General features: G+C 59.7%; 1 protein-coding gene across 2 annotated transcripts in view; it reads right to left on the minus strand.

Annotated features, from left to right (window-relative positions):
* Positions 1-1,968: 1,968 nt before the first annotated feature.
* The window catches only part of DSCAML1 (DS cell adhesion molecule like 1), a 97,003-nt gene continuing 79,941 nt past the window's right edge, over positions 1,969-19,030 (minus strand). For both annotated transcript variants that reach the window (XM_072027715.1, XM_027444162.3), the window contains exons 12-33: positions 16,207-16,406; positions 15,707-15,803; positions 15,397-15,525; positions 14,819-14,986; positions 14,626-14,696; positions 13,232-13,472; positions 12,352-12,498; positions 12,124-12,279; positions 10,945-11,084; positions 9,462-9,615; positions 9,161-9,278; positions 8,891-9,054; positions 8,704-8,802; positions 7,055-7,243; positions 6,357-6,644; positions 6,118-6,273; positions 5,943-5,973; positions 5,625-5,743; positions 5,208-5,360; positions 4,852-5,046; positions 4,293-4,604; positions 1,969-2,840 (exon numbers count right to left, since the gene is read on the minus strand). In XM_072027715.1, the coding sequence (XP_071883816.1) occupies positions 2,386-2,840; positions 4,293-4,604; positions 4,852-5,046; positions 5,208-5,360; positions 5,625-5,743; positions 5,943-5,973; positions 6,118-6,273; positions 6,357-6,644; positions 7,055-7,243; positions 8,704-8,802; positions 8,891-9,054; positions 9,161-9,278; positions 9,462-9,615; positions 10,945-11,084; positions 12,124-12,279; positions 12,352-12,498; positions 13,232-13,472; positions 14,626-14,696; positions 14,819-14,986; positions 15,397-15,525; positions 15,707-15,803; positions 16,207-16,406 (3,782 nt within the window). In that variant the 3' untranslated portion in view covers positions 1,969-2,385. The remainder of the gene's footprint in view (positions 2,841-4,292; positions 4,605-4,851; positions 5,047-5,207; positions 5,361-5,624; positions 5,744-5,942; positions 5,974-6,117; positions 6,274-6,356; positions 6,645-7,054; positions 7,244-8,703; positions 8,803-8,890; positions 9,055-9,160; positions 9,279-9,461; positions 9,616-10,944; positions 11,085-12,123; positions 12,280-12,351; positions 12,499-13,231; positions 13,473-14,625; positions 14,697-14,818; positions 14,987-15,396; positions 15,526-15,706; positions 15,804-16,206; positions 16,407-19,030) is intronic.

Here is a 19,030-nt window from a genome sequence, read left to right on the forward strand (position 1 = left end):
GTTCTTTTTATCTTGCTAATCCACTTACTCTCACAGCTGAGAACACACTTGCCTTTTCTTGCCTCTTCTATTTAAAGTCTGGGATTGGCGTTGCAGAGGTGCTGCTTGGTTGCCTCGCTGTAACGCGGCTTTGGGATGGGGGGGAAGGCTTGGCTCCACGTGAAGTCTGCACCAGGAGAGGGGTTGGAAGTTGAACGTGCACTTGAACTACTCTTGCAGCCTTAGAAATGTGCTGGTTTGCTTGTCAGCACTTCCCCCGATGGTGGGCAGAGCCAGGAGGGGCAGGGCTGTCAGACCCCTCAGGTGGAGGTGCAGCTGGGTGCTTTTTGGGAACCTGCAGACGAAGGAAAGGCCGAGTGCTCGCTGCACGTCTGCCAGCCTCTGGCTCCCTGGGACTGTCCCTTGATGACACCTTGCAGCAAGCCAAATAAACTCTTTGAGGTCCTAAGAGACTGTGTCAGAGCCGCATAACATGATCTGCAGCATTAAATTGCCCTGCTCACGTTGTGTGTACAAACGTTGGCCAAAATCCATGCCCTCCTTGCATGCTAACTTGGAAAATTGCCTTTTTTTTTTTTTTTTTATGTCTCCAAAAACCTGTTAAAATTGAATGAATAAGAAGAACGTGTAGAAGTAAATCCTATTCACAACAGATCTTGGGATTAATATTAAAAAATAAAAGAGGTTCTGCAGAAGGCTCCTACCCCCATTTCATGCATGGAGTGTTACCGGAATGAGCACCAAAACCGCTGAGAATGGGCACAAGAACTGGTCCTAACAGCTCATTTTCTGGGCCCCCCAAGAGGAAGCAGCTGCCCGGTTCCTGCCAAGTTTCAGCTTCCCTGGGTTTAAGGAGTTGTTTGACTCTGACAAGCAAGGGGCACGGCAGGGGCTGCTGAGCAGTGCAGCGACACCAGCAGGGGCTGGGACTGCAAGCTGGGCGCTGAGATGGAAGCTCACGGCAGCAGCAAGGCCGGTCACACAGCACAGGTCTGCGCTCACTTAAAATCAAAGGCTAGTGGAGGTACAAAGTTAAATCCGTAGCACTTGAAAGAAGCGGTGTTTACCAGTTATAATCAAGTGGTTTTGTGTTTTGTTTTGTTGTTTGTTTTTTTTTTTAAAGGGAGGGTGAAAGAGAAAAAGGTGAGTTAAGGTGGAACCAGGTTCCTCTGTTTGCTGTAAGGAAGAAATGAGAAATGGGACCAGAGCGGAACAAGCATGGAAAAGCGCACAGTTGGTTAAAGTACTGGCTGGTAAATCAGAGGCACTGAGGAAACAAAGGCAGGCAGCCGATTAGCCTTAAAATAGCAGCAGAACCTCCCCAGGATGGCGAGGTTCTGGTCTGGGGAAGCCCATTGATCAGTCTGCTGCTGTTTTTGCCCTCTTGGGCACGGGGAGGCTGCCAGCCCGTCGGGTGGTGGTGCTGATGTGCTCCTTGCCTCGGCTCCGGCTGCTCTCATCCTTGCAGGTGCTGGGGCAGGGTGCTGTGCTGTGCTGTGCTTGGCCACTCCAAGCTGGTGCAGCCAGGCTGTGGGGCACCGTGCTCCACGTCCCCACGAGCTGTGGCCTCGAGGGAGCCGGGCAGGATCGTGCCAATGTGCTTCCATGCGCCCCGACCTGGCGCAGCGCTGAGCTCCGCCGCACATCGATGCTGCACGAGGGGCTCTTGGCTTTGCTTCTTGCCTCGCTGTGCTGCGATGGGCTCACCACGGTGTGCTGCATCCACGTGTGTGCTGTGCCACCATGCAGGGGAGCTGCTGGTGGCTCGCTGCTCTGTGCTGAGCTGGCCTGTGGCTCCTCGCCGGTGCTGGGGTGCCCTGCTGCGGGGCACCAGCCCGGCACCCTGCTCCCAGCCCTTCCCTGGCTCCGTGGCACCCGGGCTGCTCGCTGTCCCCTTCCCTCCCGCACTGTCCTGTCCCTAGCCCTGTGCCCCCAAGCGCTCCTCCGGCCACTTAAGAAACACCCACATATAAACATAACCTTTATTGCACACAGCGCTGGTTTTTTTTTCATAGAAAAAGGTATTAACACATAAGCATTTGCAAATTGAAGCAACTCCTGCTGTTTTCAGAACAGTAAAATAGCATGCAATGTCTTTGAGACGTTCCTTTGTCAAAACCACCGACGAGATCAGGGAAAAAAAGTCGCTGAGTCTTTCCTTGTGCCCCTTTCAAAATGATGTGAAATATATATATATGTTTACATATATATTATATTTTTTTCTTAATCTGTAACATCAAATTCTTTGTGCCCTGGTTTCTTTTTCTGTTTGGAGAAGAAGAAAATAGTTTCATTTATACAAAAGAGTTCCTTATGTACAAGTCCGTGACTTAAATAGAAATAGCGCCGGGGAGGAGCTGAGTCCGTGGCGGTGCCCGCGCGGCCCTACACCAGCGTGTAGGACTTGGAGTAGGCGCCAGCCCCCTGTTTCTGAGACCTGCCCACGCCCGACGTGCTCATTTCTAGCAGCGAGTCCCGCGAGCCCCCCACTTTGGAGTGCGTGGGTGCGCGCGGCTCGGCGGGGGCGGCGGCGGCGGCCGCGGGGGGCTCGGCGGCGGTGGCGGCGGGCGCAGCGGCGGCGGTGGGCGCAGCGGTGGCCCCGGCCGAGGTGGGCATGGGGAGAGTCCTCTGAGGTAAGGTGGTGGCGGAGGTGGGGGGCGGCAGCCCCGGGGGCTTGGTGCCGGGCTCCAGCGTCAGGTGCCGGGCGGGCGGGTGGTAGCCCCGTGCCAGGTTGCGGATGGAGGCTTCGCGGGGAGGCACCACCGGGCACGGCTCGTGGGCGTCGGGCTTGCGGAAGAAGGCCTCCGACTTGACGTAGAGCGGGAGGTTGCAGTAGTCGCCTGCAAGAGGAAAGGGGGGTGAGGGCGAGGTCCTGAGCAGGGACAGAACTGAGGCTGCTGGAGCGCTGGGGCCGTGCCGTGGTGACACCGTGGTGCGCACTGTGCTACGGCTGGGGCGCTGCGCCTGGCGGGTTTCACTACAGGCAGGGTGGTGATAAAAAAGGGACTGACCAGCAATAATTATCACGGGGTAATAGCACATTTTTCAATGCCATGTATTGGAAGGTCCCAGACAAGGACTCGTGCCACCACCTCTGTGCCACCACCTCGGCCACCTGGCAGGTGTTGAGCTCATCCAACAGAAAAATGCCAGATTTGGTGGGTTCAGCCATGGGACAAGCAGCTGTGGCTCAGCCCCCTGTGTCACCGCCTGGCTGTGTTTCTTCAATGTGTATGGTCAGCTTGGAAACCTCTGGCTACGCTGGGAAACATCTGGCTGCAGCTGTGCAGCGTCTGGAAACATCTGGGCACATCTGGTGGCGGCACAGCTGCCAGAAACATCTGGATACCACTCTACATGGATCTGCCCATGCAGTGTTTGTATGGCTTGCAAACATCTGGCCACATCTGGAACCAAAGCCCAGTGGTGGCAAACACCTGGTCACCTCTGTGCCACCTGCAGCACCCGGCCACGTTTCACCAGGGCTGGTAGAAGCCGGCAGAATCTGTCCCGACCTCATAGATTTGGAACGATCGCGACAGATTCTGCTAGATTTAACATAGGAGGAAATATTTGCCATCAAGCATCAGATCTGGCGGATTCCACCACGCTCTGTTAACGTCTCAGATAATCTGCTGCAAGCTTTGAAAAATCCCCGTTAGAATCTCCCGGAATCTGGCAGAGGGAGCGTGCAGCAGACTTAGTCAGAACCTATTACTCCGTTAGGTTGCCAGAGGTTCGGACACGGTCTGTCAGGATCTAATATATTTGTTTCATAATCTGACAGAGCCACTTAAAACCTCATAGGATCTGTCAGGATCTATTAAAACCTATTAGACTGCAAGAGATTCTGACAGATTCTAAAGGATTTCTATAGATTCAGGGGTCTGACAGATTGTAATAAAACAGTTTTGCAGAGTTGATTAAAATACAGGAGGGATTAACAGCTCCTGATATCCCGTTGGGTCCTGTCTCAAGCTCCGAATGTTCTGCTGGGTTCTACCAGAATCTCTTACACCCTCCTGGCATGCACCAGAAGCTGACAGGGCGTATTAATGTCAATTACAGGCTGACACAACCCACCAGAGTCTGACATGAGCGTGCTACAATATACGGAGAATTTGGATTTTCGTATAAATAAACACGCAGAAACCACGGCAGTAAAACCTGGTTACTGCGCAGGGAGGGAAAAAAGGATCCAAAAAAAGGATTCCTTCCCCATCTCCTCTCCCCGTCCCTTTGCAGGAACCACCTGGTGGTAGCTTTGTGCTTGTGCCCGATGCGCTACGTACTCTTGCTGGCGCGGTGTGGGATGGGCACGGCCACGCTCTTGCCCCGCTCGCTGTCCTGGGGCTTGGGCGGGGAGGCGGTGAAGCGGCAGATGCCGGGCTCCGAGGGGGTGCTCATGGAGGTCATGCTGTCGGCGTTGTCGGTGGTGCCCGTGGTCATCTGGTCGGAGGAGCTGTCGGAGATGAAGCACTCGGTGATCTCGAACTTGGCGTGCTGCAGCTGCTCCTCCAGCTTGGCGTGCTCGTAGGCGCGCGCCAGCTCCTCGTAGGTGGACGAGGCGCTCTCCGTCGACACCATGCTGTTCCGGCCCTTGTCTGCGGAGGGAGAACACATCAGGCACCTGCCTGCTCCGGGGCTGATGCTGCCTGCCCTGCTCTGCTTTGGGGGATGCGTCCCAGCTGTGGCGCACGCAGCCAGCCCTCCCCAGCACCCCCTCGGGGCTCAGCAGCCACCAAGGAGCCTCCGGCGAGGACAGAGAGATGGCAACAGGGCCCTGCCCCACTGCAGGGCCCTAATATTGCATCCCCTAATATTGCATCCTGACCCTGCAGTGCCTCGTACCCGTGTCCTGGGAGAGGCTGGCACTGTAGCTGTCGCTCTCGGTGACAGTGATGCCGTGCTGCGAGCCCACCGTCCGCCAGTCCGAGGTGAGGGTGCGCGCCGGCGTGGACGCCTGGCACTTGGTGAGGGTCCACTGGCTGGAGTAGCGGTTGCGGGTGCTGTGCGCAGACTTGACGCTCTTCCTGGACACGGGGTCTAGAAAATGATGGCAGGGGCACGTTGGCTCGGCCAGAGCCACCTCGCCGCAGCGCTCCCTGCTCCCTCTGCATCGCCTGCGGCTGCTTTTGGCCACGCACCCGGGGGGTGCCCAGCTCTGCCTCCCCCAGTGCCCCCAGTGCCCCCAGCCCAGCACTTACTGGTGCCCGGGCGTATGTCCGACATGTCGATGAGTGGCCCCGTGTTCTGGATCAGGGCAGGGTGGTGCAGGGACACGCCTGTGCAGAAGCTCTGTGGGTTTACGGCTTGGCTGAACTCGGTGTCCGTCACCGGGATCGTGGCTTTGTCGTCTCCTGCGGGAAGCAGCAGCGGCTCAGAGCTCTTTCCGTAGCGAGGTGTTTGTCGTAGCTCCCTGCCAGCCCCTTCCCAGCTCACACAAGGCATTCCCCAGCTGCTGAGGGGCACCTCCTGTGCCCCAAAGCCTCCCCAGATCTGCCCCCAGACCCATGGGGCCATGCCAAGGGGACAGTGCAGGGATGGGGCAGGCTGTGCCCACCCCCAGCTCTCATCCCTCCCCAGCCAGGTGCTGCTGAGGGCAGGGAGGGCAGGGTGCTTACCCAGCTGCTTGATGCCCTCCTTGTCCTCGATGAGCAGCTGCACGCGGGGGATGTCGATGTGCAGGCGGGGACCCTGCGGGGGGCCCTTCACCGGCGTGTCGAAGCTGCGGTTGTTCTTGCTGCGAGGTAAGAGGGGACGCAGACCCGGCGATTACTGGGGAGAGCCCCTGTGGCTCGAGCCTGGCACGGGCTCAGCGGCTCTTCCCCAGCCCCTGCACCCCCCTGGTCCCCCCCAGCGCCCTGCGAGCAGCTAGCTGGGCTCCCAGCGGGGCTTTACGCACAGCCCAGGGCTGCCAACAGGCTGTGAACGGGACCCACCTGATCAGCATTTCTGCCAGGCTCTTGGCATCTGTGGGGAAGGGAAAAAAAAAAAAGGTGAAGGTTGGGAAAAAAGGGAGCTTTTTGAGACCTCAGCCGTAACACGTTGGTATAGATGGACACAGGTTTGGGGCCCCGTCCTGCGGGCAGTGCCCCCGAGCTCAGCGCCCCTCACCTCGCAGCCGCTTCAGCCGCTTCTCCTTCCTCTTCTTGCGAATGATGAAGAGCAGGGCCACCCCCAGTGTGGCCAGGATGACGGGGCAGGCGATGGTGAAGAGCTTCTTCACATCATCCCCCTCCCCTTGGGCCGACTTGATGGGCGGGATGGTGCCTGGAACGGAGGCGGGTGGGCAGCCAGCACTCCTGGGGTGTCCCCCCCGGGCAGCACGGCCCCCGGCCCGGCCCCCCACTCACTGCCATCGTAATCCAGCGTGGCAAACTGCGTGCTCTCGTTGCCGCAGCCGGCGCTGTTGCAGGCCTTCATGCGGAGCTCGTACCAGGTGGCCTCGCGCAGCTCGGTCAGGAAGAGCTCCCCGGAGCTGTTGGTGCGCAGGCTCTGCCAGCCCCAGTTGCCCTTGGGCCGGTACTCCAGGACGATGGCGGTGATGGGGCAGCCCCCGCTGCTCCAGCCCTGCAGGTTCAGCCTGGCGTGCGTGGAGTTGATGTGGGTGAAGAGGTGCTGGTCCTTGCTGAAGGAGGGCTCTGCGGGAGAGGAGCCGTCAGCGTGCCGCTGCGGAGACGAGGGGGCGGCATCCCCCTTCTGCCGGCACCCCCGTCCCCTGCTTTTTACACCAGGACAAAAATATAAAGCCAAAAACAGCAGAGGAAGAAGCAGAGCAGGGAGGAAAAGGACCCTGGGGTGCAGCGTGGAAATGTGGAGCTGCCCAGCGAGAGCACGGCGGGGAGCCCTGGGGCCCCCCAGCCAAAGCAGGCTCCTTGGTGCTGTGGCACGGTGACGTGTGATGGCAGAGGCCATCGGCCAGGGCAGAAATCCCTCATCTCTGGTCAAAGCCACTCACTGCCACCTCCTTGCCAAGGATTACGGAGGGTAGCGGGGTTTATCTGCCCCCAGCCAGCAGTAAATCCCAGCTCCCCCCCCCCATGGGGCTCACCCCTGCCGTGGGTCTTGGCCTCGATGATCTCGCTGATGCGGCCAGCCCCCACGCTGTTCTTGGCCGCCAGCTTCACCTTGTACCAGGTGCCACACTTGAGGCTCTCCAGCTTGAAGGAGCGCTCCGAGGAGCTGATGAAGACGTCCTTCCACTCCTCGCTGTTGTCCACCGAGTACTGGAGCACGAAGCCTGGGGGGGAACAATGGGGATGGTGCCTGCAGCCGCGGCTTGGGGACAGCACCGAGCTCCTGCAGTGCCTGCACCCTCCCCAGGAGCCCCATCCCCATCCCCGTCCCCGTCCCCGTCCCCATCCCCATCCCCATCCCCAGGCTGGGGGCAGCTCCTCTGCCCGGTGCGAGGGGCTGCAGGGAGCAGCTCGTGGTCTGTGCCCGTACCCAGCACCGCCAGCACGGCACCAATTACTTGTTTGTGCACGGGCGCACGGGGAGTGCGAACCATGATTGATTGGTGTGAGGCTATAAAGGGAAAGGCAGAATTAACTAGCTCCCTTGGGAAGCTGCTAGGAAGTTGCTTCTGTCATCGAACGCCGCCTCCCTTCACATGATTAAGAGTATTAGGAAGCGCACCCTGGCCTAGATGAACAAACCTGTTACGCTGCCGGCAACGAGACGCCTGGTAGCGGCTCTCCGGGCTTTCCCAGGGAGAGGCAGCCGTGTGCAGGGCAGCTGGGACACGGTGCCGCAGTGCCCAGCACGCCAGCATGGCACAGCCGCGCTCACCCGGCGCTGGATGAGTGCCTGGCACCGGCGTTGGGCAATGGGGACACCTGCGGAGCCAGGACGCGGATGCCCTGCAGCAGGCACGTACCGGGCCCGACCCTGTTGCTGTGGGAACCACGGCTTCGACTGCTCTGACCTTTTTGGCTATGCAAAAAATCCCCAAATTCCGTGCTGCATCACCGAATTTGGCCATTTTTGCTTTTTTTTTTTTTTTTTTTTTTTTTTTTTCCAGTTCTCCAGCAAAAATAGCAGGCAGCAGCGGGCTTTCTGCCACTGTGTGTGCGTCAGGAGCCGAACCCAGTGTTGAGCACTGCTCCGGGGCCTCTCTGCACCTGCCTGAGCTCAGGCACCCCGTGAGCACAGGACGGGTGTACCTGGGGCTGCCCCAAGGGCTCCGTCCCCCCACTCACATTTTCCCAGCCCCGCGGACGCCCACCCAGGCACCCCGCAGCACCCGGCACCCCCGGTGCCTGCCACCTGGTATTTATTTGTTTAGTAGATGCAGCATGTTTTTAATATTTCTAATCCAATTATAACCAAATTTATCAACAGAGTCCGTTGGAGTGAAAGGCTGCTGGCTGGGGAGATTTGCTTGTAATTACTTTCATGCTTTTAATTAATTGTAAGCGAGGTCTCCTTCCCCTCTCCCTGCTCCCCCCTCGGTGTGCAGCTGTTTCAAAGTATAATTCATTAGATGAATCAGAGCAGAAAGGAGGCTCTGGAAAGCAGGGCTGGTCCTGGAGCCCTCCTGAAGCCCCCAGCCTCCCAGGGACAGCAGCCACAGGGCACAAATCCTGCTCTGGAGGGTTTGGATCCACCCCAGCGCTGGGAGCCACGGAGCCACCACTGGGGCTGGCCCTGGCCACCAGCACCTGAGTAATTAGTGATGTGCCCTTCGTTATTTCCTACCTCGGATGGAGCTGCCCCCGTTGTCCCCAGGGATCCAGGCCAGCGTGATGGACGAGGCCGAGGTCTTCGACACGGTCAGGCGCGGCTGGTCCGGGGGCACTGGGGACAGTACAAACACCCGTGAGCACCTGCCCCAAATCTTCTCCCCCCGCCGCAGCCGGCGCCGCGCCCCGCCGGCACCCCTCACCTTGCACCAGCAGGTTGATGATGATGGTGTCGAAGCCCCAGGTGTTGGTGGCGGTGCAGGTGTAGTAGCCGGAGTCCTCAGCCTTCACCGAGCGCAGCACCAGCGTGCCGTTCGCCTGGATCAGCCGGTGGCCGTCCACCGTCACGGGGATGGCAGAGTCCTCGCTGCCGGGAGGGGACAGCGCGTGTCACGCCGGCACGGGACGGGCAGGGGGCTCCCGGCACCGCTCCCTGTCCCACACCGTGCCGGGGGCTGCCCGGCACTCGGTACCTGTCCTTGGTCCACTTGATGGCGGGGACAGGCTCCCCCACCGAATTGCAGGGCAGCCTCACGTCCTTCATCCAGGGGGTGGTGACCGTGCCTCCGAACGAGATGATTTTGGCCGGGGCTGGGGGGCAAGGAGGAGCTCAGCCTGGCGGACCCCGGGCTTGTACCGAGAGCTCAGCCCCAAAGCACTGCTGGGGCAGGGGACACCCAGGGCCAGGACGCTCGTCCCCACAGCGAGCTGGTGACCCCAGCGTGTCCCCTTTGCCAGGCACAGCCTCTTGTAGGGTCCCCGTCCCCCCCGTACCTTTCCCGGCAGGCTCGATGGTGACCTTCTCGCTGATGTTGCCGCGGCCGGCGGAGGTGACGGCGGCCACCCAGAGCATGTACTGCTGCCCGCGCTGCAGGTGGGCGATGCGGTAGAAGAGCTGATCGGGGCTGGTCTCGTACTCGCTGGGGGCCTGCGAGGGGGGCAGGAGGGGGCTGTTTGTGGGCTGGCTGCCGGCACCCCCAGCATCCCCACGGCACTGGTACCAGCACAGCCCCACCGCCAGCAGGCTGAGCCCTCGCTCCCATCGCCTGGCAGAGGGCAAAGGGGGTCCCCGGCACCCTGTCCCCCACCCGGCTCTCCTGGAGGTGCTGGGCTTTGCTCCCCAGGAGCCGTTCGGCCCCGCTCGGCGTTCCTCAATGCCCGTGCGAGCCGGCTGGTGTCGTCATTTCTCCAGGGAGCCCAGGCCAGAGCACGAGGAGCAGATGGCTGCGACGTCGTGGTTTGTGCCAGGGACACGAGGCTGCCCCGGGCTGCAGCGGGGTACAGGGCAGCCCCCGGCTGGGCAGACAAACCCCTCTGCAGGGGGGGCAGTGGTGAGGTGGTCCCCAAAATCCCCCAGGGGGTTGTCTCAGCATCACCCACAGCCAACACAGCGACTGTCCCGGCCCCGGGGGGGTTCCTCTGGCACGGGCTGGCTCCCAGCCCCATGACGAGGTGGTGCATAAACCCAGCTGGTTTGCATTGCATCAGGGCCACAGCTCCCTGCCCAAACCACGCCACGGGGGGAAGAAGCACCCCGAGAGCCCCGTCCTGCTGTCCCGGGCCTGTTGGCATGAGGCAGGGGGACAGGACCCCGACCCCACAGGAGCTGCTGCTTGGGGTGTGTGGATGTGTTCCCTGTGCGCACACGGCCGCACGCAGGCAGCCGCGCACCCTTGTGGGGCCGGCGGATGTAAGCGTACCCCACAAGCAGACACCTATATGAATATTGTATAGTATACATAATTTTTTTTAGCCAAATGACAGTTTTGACAAGATGCCAAGAAAACAATATCGGATCCCAGCGGTTTTACCAGTTGCTTTGATGAAAAGATTATGTTGCCCTGGAAACCAGAGGCTCAGATAGTGAAATGAGTTTGAGAAGGAGCTTTTGATAAGCACCAGTCTGCAGACCTCCCATCAACCTCTCCCTCGCGAAGGAGGGATGGGACCAGGTTTAATTTCTGTTTTATTTTTGGTCAGCTGCTTGCACGTTTCCCCTTCTGGAGTGAGTGAGGAGTGGGGGAAATGCTGGCAGGAGGTGAGAGGGAGTTGATGGGACTAACAGCACCCACGGGGGCCTTTCCCCAGACCCCCCTGAGCTGCCACAGGCCGGAGGCACGGCCCCACCTGCACCATCCCCCTTGCAGCAGCTGGGGCAGGTCCCTGCAATCCTATTCCTGCCTCTTGCCAGGAGCCCCACGTTTGCCCAGGACACCAGGGCACGGCCCCATCCCCGTCCCCATCCCCGTGCCCTCACCGGCTGCCCCGAGCCAGGGCTGGAGCAGAAGATGGTGTACTTGCGGATGATGCCGTTGGGCTTGGCCGGGGGCAGCCAGGAGACCACCACGCTGCTGGCTGAGGATGGCACAGCCTTGATGCCAGCCGGGGGACCTGGAACTGAAGGAGCAAAGCTGGGGCCATAGGAGGGACCCGAGGCCCCTTGCAACCCCCCTGCCTGCCGGACGATGCAGCCGGTCCTGGGTCAGGGCCACCTCTCCACGGGTGGCTCTGGCCCCCTGCCCACGTGAAGGCTGTTGGGTTAATTGCAGCCCGGGTTTAGAAGCAGTGATTGGCTTCTGGTGTCTGGCTCCTTAATCCGCTAAGTGCCCGGCCTCAGCCTTCCCCTGCCCAGCTGCGCTGCCCCAGCAGCTGCTGCTTCCCCGGGCGGCTCCTGGGCAGGGGCTGCTCTGCTATGGAGATAATGGCATTAAAGTAGGGCAGGCAGGGGTGTAAATATTTAAATATCTGCACTTAAGGAAAAGAAAAAAAAATAAATAAAAAGGGAAATGTGGTGCCGTGGCTGTGCACCAGGGTTTCCCTGCACACCCACAGCCGTTCCTGCGCGCCCCTCGCCAGCACCCACCCGTGTGCGCACCCAGCCCTCCGCAGGCTCGCTGGCCCTTTGGCGCCTTGTGCCTGGATTACAGCGAGCCTATCGGCCTAATCAGCCCCACAACATATGTCTGCCCGCACAACCTCTGGCAGATTGCAGCCTGCGGTGGTCAAAAGACAGAGCAAGGGCCCTGGCAGCGCGTCCGAGCCATAAACCCACTGCCCGCTGAGCGGGGCGCACACGCGCCAGCCCTGGAGGCAGCACCCAAAGTGCCAGGGGCTGGGGCTGGGGGGCTGCAAGGGGCAGCGGCGGGTGCAGGAGCTGCAGGGGGACACCCTGGGCTGGGGGCTTTGGGGTCAGGCCTTTTGCACAGCCAGCAGGAAGAAAAGGATGGAGGAGCCTGGCTCCAGGGGCTGCAGAGCTCTTCTCTTTGTGCCTAGCCAGTGGCTCCTGCAGCTTGATATTCTCCCATCTAATTAACACATAAAACTGCGTGCCAGGGGTTTTTGGGGAGCCGTGCAGCCCCGGATCCCACTGCAGCTCCCCAGCTGCAATCCCATTCCCGGGATCCCAGGGGAAAGCCCCAGGGGCAGTGCCACTCACTGTCCTCCTTGGTCTGGATGTAGAGCACGCTGCTGCGGACGCCGTCGCCAGCCTGGGTGTACGCCAGCACCTGCACGCTGTAGTTGGTGAACTTCTCCATGCCCCGCAGCTCCACTCGCTCCCGCGTGGTCGTGATGTTCTGCATCTCGCCCCACTCTGCGGGGACAGCGCCCGTCAGCCCCGCACCGCCACCCCCCGCGTGCCGCCCCGTGCCCCGGGGGCGCTCACCTCCGTCCATGTAGAGGGACCAGAAGATGACCCGGTAGCCCTTGAGCACGCCGTTGAGGGTGCTGCGCGGGGGCTCCGACCAGGAGATGACGGCCACGTCCGACGTGATGGAGATGGCCCGCACGTTCTCGGGGGGCTGGCTGGGGACTGAGGAGGGGGCGGTCAGCAGGAGGATGATGCCGGCACCTCTCCCTTGTGCTCGCCTCCAGGAGCTTTGCCCCGTGTCCGAACCACCCCGTATACACCCACCAGGCTCCCCAGCACCGTGGCTCTCCATGGGACCCCTGGCCCCAGCCCCATTGCCCTTCTCCCCAGGCCCCTAGCACTGATCCTGCCTCCAACAGGCACCTTGCTCCTTCCAGACCCGTGCCGCCACTGGGCCCCCGGGGACTGGGGCTACTGGGACATGCTGCACTTCCCAGTGAGGGGCGAGCGGGAGAGCTGGCTGGATGCGAGGTAATTAGCTCCCATTGCCCCATAAGAGGTAACTCTAATTTTTATGAGCGTTTAAATGATAATGCATCACCGTAACGATCCTCTTTGAAAATGATTATTGTTTCATATTACTTAGGTGTAAAAATATAAGCACCATGTAATTAGGGACCGAGTATAATAAACTAATACAGATAGTCCGTTTGAACAAAATGAAGGTAATATAATTACGGAAAAGACACTATTGCTAAAACAGGGGCCCTTGAATACCCCAGGAGGAGTGCTAATGTAGCCAGGAAATGAACATGGTTTGACAGGCTAACGAGAGCCTTAATTAAGTATGAAAAACTGCTGAGCAAACGCGCTGCAAAACTTTTTCCTCTTGTTTTGAAGACGCCTGAGGCTGCCCACGACCCCGCCGGGTGGAAACCCTCCCCGGCAGCCTTACCGTCCTCCAGCGTGGTGGCGTTGATCTCGCTGGACGACGGCCCCGTCCCCGCGCGGTTGAAGGCCTGCACCACCACCCCGTACTGCGCGAACTTCTTCAGGTTGTCCAGCGTGTAGACCTCGCTGTCCCCCGTGGCCTTCATCTCCACGATGCTGTACTGCCCGTTGCTGCCCGGGCTGTTCTCCCGGTACCCGATCTGGTAGCCGCGGATCACCCCGTTCTGCAGCTCCTTTTTGGGGGCCTGATGGATTGGGGATACGAGACGGGTGGTGTCACGGCCCCGGCTCTGCGGGAGGGGAGGTGCAGGCGAGGCAAGTCCTGTTCCTGCTCATACAGAGGACGGAGGACGAGGTCTCCTTGTCATCGGCACAGCTCAGGGCGCACAGAGGATGGCCTCGGAGAGCCCTGGGCTGCTCGGGCACGTAGGAAGAGTCACAAAAGTGCCACCAGCTCCTTTAGGGCCACCTCAGGGTTCCCAGCAGGAGGTGATGGGCTGAGCGGGGCCCAAGTTCCTCCCTCCCCATCCACCTCAGCTCCCCAGCAGGAGGGCACGGCCCCGAGCTGCCTTAGGAAAGCACGAGGCCAGGTTTAAATCAATCTTAACAATATTCCTCTGAAGCATTAAGAAATCAATAGGGTTGATTGCAAATTTATGTTACAAAGCCAGCGCCATCCATCTCTCTGAAATACTCCTAAAATGAACTGACTTATCTTTCAAGTGAATCTTATTTTTCATTAATCTGTTTTTCAGGACCCAAGAGGAGGGGGGAGAAGCTGGAACCCTAAATTTATTGACTTACCAGTTCATTCTGAAGTCCTAACTTTATAATCAATTTTATTTTTCATTATGCACCTTCTGAAAAATAAATCTGATTCTGAACTTTATTGATCTGTGCTTGAACAGTTTGCAACTAAACGTCTCAGTTTTTCCATATTTATCCTCTCTTTCCCCGTGGCCCCCCGTGGATATCCTATGAGATAATTAGCTTGTTATCAAACATGATTAATACGGACCCTGCATGATGCAGCCGAGCGCACGCCCAGCCTTCAAATTTTCATGATGTCTCAGAAATTGTCCCGGCCCGTGTACCTCCAAGGAAATGTGCTGGTCCCTGAGCAGCCTGCCCCATAGGGCTTGGGATGGGGTTTGCACCAGGAGCCCTGTTTGCTCCGTGTGCCCAGCACCAGGGCTGCATTTGGCACAGCACCGATTGTGCTGCCCCATGGGCATGTGGCTGCTGCGGCTCCATCCCAGGATGAGGGGAGCAGCAAGGCAATGTGCCCAGCACGGGGAAGGAGAGCTGTTTTTTCTCCCCCTATGCCCTCGTGCGTCTTTGTGCTGCGTAAAACTGCGTGGCCAAGGGAAGCCCCAGCAGTGCCCCAGCCCCACACACCTTCCAGGTGACCTGGATGCTTTGGGACGTCATCGGCTGCAAGGTGACATCCATCGGAGGCCCATCAGGAGCTGGGGATAAACAGACCCAAAAAAGGGTGTTGAGAAGGGAAAGGAACCCCTTGCCACAAAAACACTCATCCAAAAGAGAGCTCGGCTGCGGCCAGCTTTATGTGGAGGACACGCAGCAGCACCTGCTTCCTCCGTGCTGATGGTGAGCTCCTTGCTGGGCTCGCTGCGGCCGATCTTGTTGAAGGAGTACATGCGGATGCTGTACACCGAGGCGGGGTGGAGGTCCACGATGTTCGCCTGGTTGATGGTCGGGGAGATGTTGCGTGTAGACTGCTTAAAATCCCAGGGATCTAGAAAAACAGGGAAATAAGAAAGGGGATTCAGCACCCGAACGCCATCCCCTGGGCTGTGGCACCAGGAGGGACGTGTCCCCATGCCGGGCAGGTGGATGCTGAAGTCCCCAAAGGCTTTCACAGTGGGGTCCCCCACCAGAGATGCTGCGTCCCCCTCTTTGCTGTTGTGTGGCTCGCGGTTTGGCTCTTTGCAAACATTGTCTCTTTAAATATTCCCTTTCAAATGCTCCCATCTAACATAAATTACCATATTTCACGAATGCCGCTCTCTCCTTTCTTCATCAAAGGAGCCGGGGTGCAGAACATTCCCTTTACGGGGGTGATGGGGCCAGCTCTGCACCTGCCGGCACAGCCCGGCCCCAGGGAGCAGCTGAGCCCTGCCCACGGGGGGGGCCACCAGCACCTACCGGACTTGTTCTTGTACTCGATGTCGAAGCCGGTGATGATGCTGTTCCCGTCGAACCGCTGTGTCCATCGCAAGTTCATGCTCCGGGCTTTCACCTCGCGGATCTCCAGCTCCGGAGGGTCAGGGGGCTCTTGGGGAGACACAGGGAGGTCAGGAGGCAAAGTGCAGGGTGAAAGGGAGAGAAAAGCCCCAGGAACAGCGGGACCCCGTGAAGCTTTGCCACATCCCACACCCCGTGTGCGAGTTCCCATTCCTTCAGCAGCCTGCGGCCCTCCTGGGTTTGGTGATGGGCAGCGCACAGGGGCGCGTACCTTGGACGGTGAGCTGGATCAGGCCTCTGTCTTCACCATATGAGTTGATCGCGTGACAGGAGAAGAAGACCGAGTCCCCGCGGTCAGCTGGTTTCAGCTAGGAATATTTTGGGGAGAAGAAAGGAGCCAGCTCAGCCTCAGCTGCCCTGAGCCCCCATCTTCCTGCAGGGACCCCAGCCTGCTCCTGCCTTGGGGAGCTGTGCCTGTGGGCGCAGGTTGCCCCAGAGCCCTACCCTCTGCTCAGGTGTGCACAGAGCTTTTATTCTTTGAGGTGTCCCTGGTGCTGCCCAACACCTTTAGAACCAGATCCCATTGACAGGAAGGCAAAATTTAATGCAAGGCCAACATAACCCACTGGATTTCATTTTCAGGGCCATCCCAGCACGAGAGCAGAGGCTGGTTTTAGCTCTTTGCAGGCACCACAAGCAGCTTTTCTGCCTTCACTGCCCCTGTGCCAGACGTGAAAAGATGCTTGGGACCCCCGCAGCCCAGCCCCTCACCTTGAGGGTGGAGATGACCTCGTCTCCGTTGTCCTTGGTGGTGATGGCGTAGCGCATGTTGCGGTCGGGGTCGATGACGGTGTCGCCCTTCTCCCAGCGGATGATGATGGGCCGCTCGCCCCGCGCCGTGCAGTTCAGCTCCTTGCTCTGCCCCTTGATGGCGATGGTGGTGTTGGGGTGGGACGTGATCATGGCAGGGACTGCGGGAGGGAGACGGGGGTCAGCACCCCCTCGGCTCGCCTGGTGGGCACGGCCGCAGCCCCCAGACCCCCGTGGGGAGGCGGTGGGTGCGGGGCTCACCGAGAGGCCGTGCAGCCCGAAGTGGAATCGTTTCGCTGCATTATACGGCTCAGGATCATAAAATAATGAAGCAGATAAATTTTATAATGCATAGCATTACACCGGGGTAGACAATAAAACGTGAAAGACAAATAACCAAGCGCACACTATAATGAAGAGAAAGCCTCCAGTCTGAGACGTGCGGGTATGAATTATTGACTAAGGTTTTACACTCCCGAGGATGAGAGGAAGAATGTTTTCCATCACAGATTTGCATAATTCACTCGTATAAACCTGGGCAGAATATAGAGCGCGATTCCACATCAGCAAGGCAGCTTTTGCATTGCAGATGCCGGAGAAATTTCCCCCCCACACCCCCTCGAAGATTCACCCGAAGATGCAAAGCAGGGGAGGGGAGCCCCCAGCCGTGCCCGCCGCCCACCCGGGCGCAGCACCCTGCGGGGTGCCATCGCCACCAGGAGGCCTGGGGCTTTGGGTGGGCGAGCGGGGCTGGATGCTGGCAGCGTGGGGCGGCACCACCACGGCTCCTCGGAGCAGGAAAACAGGCTGGGGGCGGGGGCAGCCTGGGTAAGCCGAAAAAAATGTAATGCATAAACAAACAGCGCTGCCGAGTCCCGCAGTAATATATGATAATGACAATCCGCAAAGGCAACACACACTGTTATAATGGGACACAAGAGGCTCTAATGAGCTACGACTTCTCGGCTTTCTGTGGCAATGTAATTCAATTAGCAGCTGAGGAAACCTTTCCTCCCGAGCTGCTGGCATTTTCAGGGTGCGGGGCGTGCGCCCACGTGGCTGGCACGAGGCACGAGCCCGGCCGCGGGGACTCCTCCGCCTCGTGACAGCTCTTCAGGAGCCCGTGGAAATCCTGCCCGCGGCCAGCCCCGAGGACCCCGAGCTGGCACGGAGGGGCAGGAGCAGGGAGAAAATAGCAGAGCCCGACCTGCTCAGCATGCAGAGGAGCACGAAGGCCGGGACCCTTGGCCAGAGGACGGACCCGGCTCTCCCCGGGGCTCTGCGGAGGAGCCAGCCCTTTCCCTGCACGCGGTGCCCCCGGGAGAGGAGCTCTGTTTCAGGCTCTGCTTCGCTGAAATGCACTTATTGATGTTTGATTAAAAGCATCTCCTTGGATGTAAACATATCAACTTCCCTCAATTGCCGGGGTCCCAGGAGAGCAGCACGTAGCCCAGAGCGGAGGAAGCAGCAAAACAAACCCGAAGAAAACCCCAAGCAGCCCTGCACACAGCATGGACCGGGGCTTGGAGGCAGCAGCCCCCTGCACACCATCCCCGGTGCTGCCCGGTGCCACCAGCACACCCCCACACCCCGTGCTGGTGCTGCCCCATGCCCACGGTGACCCACGGGGTGCTCTGAGCCCTGTGAGCATCCTGCTGGGGCCGGCTGCAGGGAGGAGGAACAGGGGAGGAGGATGCTCACGGCTGTGTCTCCAGCAGCCTCCTTCAGCCTCCTCACATGAGCAGGATCCTGCACACCAGAGCCCGGGTGCTGGGCATGTGTGGGATCGGTGCTGAGCACCCCAAACCCAGCCTGTGCATCCTGCCCCGGCACAGAATGACTTCCCTTGAGTTCAGCTTCCCTCCTGCACAGGCTGACATCCCATCCCCTGCCCCCAACCTGCTTGGCTGCCCCGGCACTGCCCTGCTGCTCCCCTCCGAGCCCATGGGCCATGTTAACACAGCCCCAACAAGAGGCTGGTCCTGTCTGCCGGGCAGAGATAAGAGGGATGAGCCTGGCCACCGAGGGAATTGTCAGCACCCCACCAGCTCTGCTGTCCTTACCCTGGCTGGGGCAGGAGCAGCTTCACAGCCCGGTGGTGACAACTCAATGAGAACGGTGACACCGGTGACAAGGGCTGCTCCTGCCTCCCTCACCCCCCTCTCTCTTGTTTAGAGCCAGCTCTGTGATGTTAATTTGATTGCACCCGTTTCAGCTTCCTTTCTACACTGATTAGCTGAGTTCCACCTGAAGCACGAGATTAATTCAAATTGCATGGAAGCAATCAGTTCTGCTCCTGCAGGAGGACACCGAATGCCCTGGCACCTCGGTCCTGCCCGGTGCCCGGCGAGCCCCCCCAAGGCTGGAGGAGCCCCCCCAGCCTGCACTGCCCCCGGGGACCCGACCCGCTCCATCCCTGGCTCTCTGCTCCCGACGCAGCCATGTGCTAAATGGCATTTATCACGCGCTGTGATCTCCTCACCTGCGCCCGGGCCAGCGAGCCGCCCCCCGGGTGGCTGCGCGCTCCCGTGCCCTGCGCCCAGCCTCCAGCTCCCCACAGCTCCTGCTCTGCAGCGCACCCGACCTGCTGCTAACAAGTTGCCTTCAACAGCACGGATGAACGCGCCAGCCCTGCACGGCAGCAAGGTATTGCTGCTCCCAGACCGTGCTCAGAGCAACTTCGTGGCACAGTCCCAGGGCCAGCGCACCCCCCGAGCGCTGTGCGCCCTGCACAGGACGGCACCCCAGGAAAAGGCTGGCCCAGCCGGGGCCCCGAGGGTTAAAT

The sequence above is a fragment of the Anas platyrhynchos genome, chromosome 25 (genome assembly GCF_047663525.1).
Source record: "Anas platyrhynchos isolate ZD024472 breed Pekin duck chromosome 25, IASCAAS_PekinDuck_T2T, whole genome shotgun sequence".
NCBI classification, from domain to species: Eukaryota; Metazoa; Chordata; class Aves; order Anseriformes; family Anatidae; genus Anas; species Anas platyrhynchos.